Here is a 7,884-nt window from a genome sequence, read left to right as displayed (position 1 = left end):
TGCTGTGTGGCCAGGTTCCTAATACTCTCAAACTTGTAATGGTCCTAGGCCTGGAAGTTGGGGACCCTTGACTAAAATATAGCAAGCTTAGGGAAAGAGAGTTGGTTTACTATATGTAGGCTGATGTGTTGTCATTCTGGTGAACATGAGACAGTGGAGGATTTTCCTCTTTCAGTTACAGGCCTTTTAAAGTGGTTTCATCACAAGGCAGCTATATTTTCTTCTATTCACTTAGATAATGCTACAAAGCACATGCAGTTTTGGACTCTCCACCCTGTTGTCTTCTGAAGCAAAGATATTCAAAGTCACCCACGGGTGGCCACTGAGAATCAGGAAAGGAAAAGTGATAGGAAAGTAGTTTGCAGGTGAGTAGACAGTAAGACGTAGTAAAAGGTCATAACAAATGACTTACTGTGTGCAAAGATTTATAACGTGAATTGATACTTTTTTTTTACATTTACTGCTTAGATATGTAATCCTGGGCAAATGATTTAACCTCTGAGTCTGATTATGTGGAAAATGAGGCAATATCACTTCAGTTATCTGCCTTAGGATCTCAGTATTGAGTAGAACGTTAACACTGGGCGCCCGTAGGGACCCATACCTGGTATTTGCACTTGTGTAGTTTCCTCCAGGATGAAGCTCTGAGTCAATGTGATTTAGTCCTCTGCTTGATAACCACTTGCACATCAGGTCTTACCCTCTTGATGGAAAGAGATTCCTGGTCAAATCTCAGCTGTTTAAATGCCAACTGAACACCAGACGTGAGTGAAGAGGCTGTCTTGGATATTCCAGGTTTAGCAGATACCACGTGGAGCAGAACTACCAAGCTGAATTCAGAATTGGGAGAAACGATAGTGTTTTACACCAGTAACTTAGGGGGTAGTGTGTTGTGCACCAGTATTTCATGATGTGGTGGATCATGAATCCTCATGAGAAACCAAATGGGTGATTGGTCAGGGCCAAGTATAATGGCCTTCCTGTTAAGTGTTTCATTAATTTGCTCAGCATTTGAGTTCCTAGATAGAATACAGTGATGAGTGTGGTGTAGATCTGTGCTTTCATGGAGTTGTCTAATGGATGAGATCAATAAATAGGAAATAAGGAAGAAGGTACAGCTGGGATAAGAAAAGAAGCATCCAGCCAGGTCTTTCGATGGTTGAGAACTTCATATTGCCTTTATTAACGACCCATTCATATCAGAATAGGTAGCTGTGGTTTTGTACTTAGTCAGTCCTACAACTTAAAATGATTTAAAACCACCCAAGTTCATGTTCAACTTGTGACTAAAAAAGGCTCTGCTCTACTTCATCTTTAGTGATAGAGGTTGATGGAGCTTGCACCATGTTGAGCATAGTCAGTCTACAGAGGAGAAATGTGGAAAATTGCTCTTAAAAACCCATTTTTCTTGAGCAAACTATCACATGGCCATGCCTAGCCTTAAGGGTTCAGAGAAGTGCAATTTACCATGTGCCAGGAGGGAAGCCACAAATCATTCCTGAATCAACACTAATGACTACCAACAAACATGCAGACTCTAGAATGAAAGCCTGTAGGAGCTAGGTTTTTTGACAATCCTGGGAATCTGATCCCTTGGCAAGGTCTTCATCTTGTCACTGAAATTTAGGAGGTACAGAGGAAGGGAGAAGAGTTTGCTACCTCTAAGGCAGTGTGCCAATGTACAAAAGTATTGCATTTCTTCACATCTTTCAGATCACTAACATTATTTAGGTATGTGTTCGTTTTTAGTTATGCGCACAGGATGACTATATGAGAAAGAGAGAAGGCAACAGAATTTTAGAACTGAAATGGACTAAGACCATTACATCTAACCTTTTGAAATTAAAATGAGGTGGGGTCTACTGTCGTAGGTCTCACCTTCAAAGAAAAGTACATATTGGTGGGTAGCAGCTGTGGTCTGAACCGTGTCCCCTTGAATTTTTCAACAAAATTCATTATGTTGAAATGCTAACCCATAATGTGGCATTTGGAGATGGGGCCTTTGGAAAATAAGCTTAGATGAGGTCCTAACAGTGGGATCTTCATGATGTGATTAGTGCCCTGAGAAGAAACAGAACAGCTTGCTCTCTCCCTGCTGTGTGCACACTCAGTGAGAAGACAGCCCAGTACCAGTCATAGGGAAAGAGCTCTCACCTGAAACTGACCATGCTGACACCTTGATGGGCCTCTAGCTTCCAGAAATGTCAGAAAATAAATGTCTGTTTTTTAAGTTCCCCAGTCTGTGGTATTTTGTTATGGCAGCCTTAGCTAACCAAGACAGTAGTGATGGTAAAGGTTCGCCATAATTGAATGAGCATCAGTCATACTAACTCCCTTGATTTTTTTGTCTCTAGATTTTTTATGCCCTAGCCTTAATATGTTAGAGTTTAGACCTTAAACATGTACTTGCTTTTACCTTAATGACTTGCACATTTTTGCAATATTTATATTTGGTAATACTAATTTTCTTCTTCCTGAACTATCCTTTAACTTTGTACTAACGTGGCTTGATGTAGGTCTTCAGCTGGAGAAACTAAAGACCAGAGAGGGGTTAGTATCTCCTAGAGGTAGCATACGGCCCTAGAATTAAGGAGTCCCAAAGTTTTATCTGGATTCTGAGTTTCTGGAAGATGAATCCGGATTTTTCCTAGTTGTGTGTCCTACCCTTTTGAGCCTGTCTACTCCTTTATCCAACAGGGATATTCATAGTACTTAAGAATTAGAATAAAAAAAATTAAATGAGAATATGCCCATAACACGCTTAGCTTGTTGCTTACCACAAGGGCACAATTAATACTGCCCAAACTCTCACAGGTCGTCACTAACACAACCCAGGATATAGTCCAGATGCTCTAATTGCTTCCCTAGGGTTTTTCCCATTACGTCACATGAATTGCTTCTTGGAACCTGGCGCGCAAAATTCCCGGCCCACTCTTGGTAAGGACTCAGAGGACAGGGAACGTACGACAGGTACGCGACTTCGGCCGCCAGAACTGCGCCTGTGCGGGCGTCTTCCCTAGCCTCGCGACGGGAGCTGAGGCGCCTGCGCACTGGGCTCGGGGCGCCCTCTTTGACTTACCCAGTAGGCAACGCGTCAGTGTCCGGTCAAAATGGCGAGCAGGCCTGCAGGTAGGTGACCGATACCCTATCTGGTGGGCATAGCTTCTCGACCTTTCCTTCTCGCAGCAACTTGCTTCTCTTTCCTTGCTCTAAGTGGCCAGTTCTGCGGCTTAAGGGAAGGGGTGGCTCCAGTCCAGCCTAAAGGACGCTCTCCCCTGCTCCTCCGCTCTGCCCAGATCAGGCTCGCCTAGGGGGTTGGGATGCAGACTACTCTTGGTGAAGGTGCTCGCGGTGGCTCCTACTCCCTCGGCGTTCCATCTGCCTGTGCTTGGCAGTCCTTTCGCTTGGCCTTAGAAGAGTTCAAGGACACAAGGAAATATTTAGTGCATGTCTTTCAGCCAAAACGAACTGAGTGCTTACTGTGAGCCAAGCGCTGCCAGTGTGCATTAGCACGATAAATTACCCTGCGAGCGGACGAGGGGAATATTAATTTTTCCTTTACGCTGATAGCTGAGGCAAAGTGACCGAGGAAATAGGATTGGAGTCAGCATTCCACCCCTCGCGCTTGTCAAACTGGGAATTAGAGCTAGCTGAGCAAGGGTTAAAGGGAAGTTTCGTTATCTTTGTTTGGAACGTCAGTTAGGTCTGTAGATTTGAAATTTGTATTTATTGTGGACACTAAAACATATTTATTATGGACTGCAATACAGATATTACCGGGATATTTAAAACAGTGTGACCATCAAATAGAATTTTGTGGGGTGGGTGGGTTTGTTTGTTTGTTTATTTATTATTTATTTAATGTCGTTGCCAATCTCTGCCCTCTGGCGGTATATATTGACGTCGCTTTTTAAAAATATTGGTCCCTTTTTTCCGTCGCCCAGCAACTGTGAAGCAGTTGAGACATCAAATTGCCAGAAGAATTCATTAACCTAAATAACATTGAGCTTTTTAGGGTGGGGGGGACACTTAAGAATTCATTAGTTGATTTAACTTTACAACTATTGAGTGCACTCTGCCTGTATGCAGTGTTTGGAACTAGATAGACCTGGCCTCAACTCTGTCATTGGCTGGCTTTGATCTTGGTTGGTATCTTGGTAAGAAGATCTTGGTAAGACTTCTGTAAGACTTTCTCCCCTTTTGCAGGGATGGGGGTGCTGTATAAATAAACCAAATTAATCTGGGTAAAGCAAACAGGTCAGTGCTTGGCACACAATGAGTGTTCAATGAATATTCATCATCACCATCGCTGCTTAATATACTTGCAAATAACTGATTTTTCTACAAGTGTGTGTGTAGACTGTTGGCTTTTTGGTATTACTTGTTTTGCTAGAAGCTGTATTATCCATGGTGCTTAATTATCAAGGAGAATTAGGAAAGCCTTGTACTCTGTAATGTGCTAAGGAGTAGGAGCTGGAGGGGTTGGAGTAAAAGGAGAGTTTAGGTAAGGGGCTAGCTCTAGATGAAATTTTAAAAGAAATTTTGAACTTGCTCTACCTCACCTCTGGACCACATCTCTCCTATAAGCATCAGGCACTATAGCATTGCCCTTAGCAACTACTGGGGTTAGTCCGTCAAGCTCAGTCCTATTCCCCAAGGAATTTTAACATTACCTGTTTCTCCTCACCCATTTTCTTTTTAAATTTAATTTAAGTTCACTTTTAATTTATTTATTTATTTATTTATTTATTTAGGCAGGGAGGGAGCGAGAAAGAGAGGGAGAGAAATATAAATGTGTGGTTGTCTCTCATGCACTCCCTACTGGGGACCTGGCCTGCAACCCAGGCATGTGCACTGACTGGGAATCGAACTGATGATACTTTGGTTCGCAGCCCACGCTCAGTCCACTGAGCTGTACCAGCCAGGGCTTCTTAACCCATTTTGAAACATCTATTCCCTTGGGTGGAAAGTTTGGTGCTTGGGAGGAGGAAATCAGCTTCTTTTGCTATTAAATGACTAACTAATGGCATCAGAATCCTCCTAGAAATACATACAGTTTTCAAAAGGGTAGCCAAATAGTAAAAAGGTAATGTAGGAGTAAAAGTTTTAGAGGATGAGGGTCACTTAGACCTGCCAGCCTATCCTGAAACCTCACCTTCTTTTCATACAACCCAACTCTCTTTAAAGGAAAAATTTACATTTATTACCTGTAATGTATTTCTGAAGCTACAAGAAATGGAGAAATTTCAAGTTCCTTTCCTGTACCCTACTCGTTTAGTTCTGATAGTTCCGGGGGGACGTAAAGGGATGGCATGCTTGACTTTGAGTCAAGCATGCCATCTTGGAGTGGCAATAATTGTGCCTGCGAATCTTTTAGACATTAGGTATTTGAATGTACTCTTTTTCCCCATGACTTGCCTAATTTTTTTTTACCTGCAATCCCTTTTGCTCATAGATGAAATAAGCAATTTTTATCTACAGTATGTAGATTATTTACTTTTCTAAAAAAGAGAGAGAGAGGAAAGGGGAGAGAGAGGGAACCATCGATTTGTTGTTCCGTTCATTTGTGCGTTCATGTTAAATTCCTATATGTGCCCTGACCAGGGTTCAAACTGCAACCTTGACGTATGGGGTCAGCACTCTAATCAACTGAGCTACCCAGCTAGGGCCTAGAGTATATGCTTTAAAAAGGAAATTCCTTCCTATGTTTGCGTTCCTCTCAGAGTAGTATTTGCTTGGCTGCCAGTCTTTTCATATAGCACAATAAGTAAATCATAGCAACTAACAGTGTGACAATATCAGCTGCAGCATCAAGCCGGTGGCTGGAAGGTATTCGAAAATGGTATTACAGTGCTGCAGGATTCAACAAGCTGGGTGAGTATCTGAGCTTTCTTCTTCTGTTTCCTTTTTCTTTTTTGGCGGGGAGGGGTGGGGGAGTGGTTTACTGAGAGTAGTCCTTTTGCAAAAGTCATTGTAAGTCCAAGAAAATAACTAATTGTACTTGCATACATCAGAAAATACTAAAATTAGATCACCTTATATTATGTTAAATCACATCTATTTTTTATTGTTTTGGAAAAGAGAGAGATGGAATTGTATCAAATGTTTGAGTGGAAATAATTTATGTTCTTTAAATTGGTAGCTGGACATTTTCCTTATATACTCCCTTTCCCAACTTCTCCACTTAGCATTTAAAATTTAAGTTCTATGAAGTTTGAAAGTAGAGATTAAAAAAATTTGATGTTTGTTTAAAAAGTGTAGACATTTTAAATATTTTAAAATTTGTTTTAGATAAAGTGTGAGTTCTGTGGCAGTGAACTTTATAAAGCTTTTGTATTTTCACACTACCATTTTAAAAATAATCAATTAATAACCTTTTATTATGTATGAAATACATTGAGCTTCATCATACCTCACTTACAATATTTTACCCAAATCTTAAGTGTATAAGTCATAAAGATACTCATTTTTTAGAAATTCCTGAATTTTGAGATACGTACTCAATCTCTCTTGCCTTCTATCTTAGGGTTAATGCGAGATGATACGATACACGTGAATGATGATGTGAAAGAAGCCATAAGAAGGCTTCCGGAGAACCTGTATAACGACAGGGTGTTTCGCATTAAGAGAGCACTGGACCTGGCCCTGAGGCAGCAGATCTTGCCTAAAGAGCAGTGGACAAAATATGAGGAGGTAAAACCGCTTTTGTGTATCTGCCAGTATTGGCCATTAAGGACTGAGTATTAAAAACAGAAACAATTCATTTGCAGAGTGCTTTAGAGTTCTTAATGTGACAGATACTTCTACAGTGAGGTTGATAGAGTGAATGTTAACTCCACTTTAGGGACAGACACATTGTACAGGTGAAGTGACAGTTCAGTGCCACCAAGCAACAGAGATTGCTTGGGCTCTAACAGAGATCGGGACCAGAATCGGGGTCCTTTGCCTCCCAGGCTGCTGTTCTTCCTCTGCACTCTGCTTCCTGCTCGGGTGGAAACATGGTGTCTGTGTGATCCGCCCATTGAGTGGCTCTCCAGCTCCTAGGAAGGACCCTGGGGAGCAAACCCTTGGCCTTTAAACTGCATTAAAACTAGGCCAAAGCTTATAGGCTCTCATTTCTTTTTCTTTTCTGTCAGACTTTGCTTTCATAACCTACCAAAGCAACTGATTATAATAGCTTCACAGGTTTTCCATTTTAGAAAAGCAGACAATTCTTAGTCTGCTTGAGAATATTTTTTTCTAAAGTTAGAAAGTAATTTTGGTGACTTTCTTTTGTTACGTAAAACCTATTGTGTTTGATGATAGCGTGTGATATTTCTCTTTTATTTGGTCTTTAGGATAAACCCTACCTTGAACCATATCTGAAAGAGGTCATTCGGGAAAGAAAAGAAAGAGAAGAATGGGCAAAGAAATAATCACGTAATCAAATGTGTGGATGCATCTTGTCCTCAGTATTTTAATGATGTCAATTAAACCTGAAATGTATAATTTAGAACCATCTGGGTTGCAAATATATTACTTTAAATAAATATCTATTATAACTTTTGTTGGAGTTTTTGAATTCTAAATCTCATTCTTAATAACTACTGAATTTACGTATCTGTTAAATTCTTTCCAAACTTACAAGGTATTTTCCATTTAGTATTTAACTGCCTCCTGAAGCCATTTTAATCCGTTTCCTTTGCTGGTTGGATAACTTCTTGATTTACTGAGGGATATAACAGGATACAATACTCTTCCAAGTAGAAGAGTCACCTTGGAACCACCTTTGCAGATTAGCACGATACCTAGAAGCCCCCTCAGGGCCTAACTTGCGGGAATGGAAGGAGCCAGAAACAGGCACCAGTCATTTCCTTTTATCTGAAGCAAATAGTGCTTGAGCAG

At 40.8% G+C, this 7,884-nt stretch overlaps 1 protein-coding gene across 1 annotated transcript; it reads left to right on the top strand.

Moving 5' to 3' along the window:
• The first annotated feature begins 3,041 nt into the window (after positions 1–3,041).
• On the top strand, positions 3,042–7,546 carry UQCRB (ubiquinol-cytochrome c reductase binding protein). The gene is made up of 4 exons (XM_037048235.1): positions 3,042–3,129; positions 5,803–5,874; positions 6,527–6,693; positions 7,338–7,546. The coding sequence occupies exons 1-4, from the start codon at positions 3,111–3,113 to the stop codon at positions 7,413–7,415; spliced, it is 336 nt and encodes a 111-aa protein (XP_036904130.1). The 5' UTR covers positions 3,042–3,110; the 3' UTR covers positions 7,416–7,546.
• The last annotated feature ends 338 nt before the right edge of the window (positions 7,547–7,884 follow it).

Source organism: Sturnira hondurensis, unplaced genomic scaffold (assembly GCF_014824575.4).
Source record: "Sturnira hondurensis isolate 20B ecotype Veracruz unplaced genomic scaffold, ASM1482457v3 Scaffold0006413, whole genome shotgun sequence".
NCBI classification, from domain to species: Eukaryota; Metazoa; Chordata; class Mammalia; order Chiroptera; family Phyllostomidae; genus Sturnira; species Sturnira hondurensis.
This window is presented reverse-complemented; position numbering and strand designations above follow the sequence as displayed.

Coding starts and splice junctions, on each gene's coding strand:
- UQCRB (XM_037048235.1), top strand. Junction 5,875..6,526: donor TGCAGGATTCAACAAGCTGG/GTGAGTATCTGA, acceptor CTTCTATCTTAG/GGTTAATGCGAGATGATACG. Junction 6,694..7,337: donor AGTGGACAAAATATGAGGAG/GTAAAACCGCTT, acceptor TTTGGTCTTTAG/GATAAACCCTACCTTGAACC.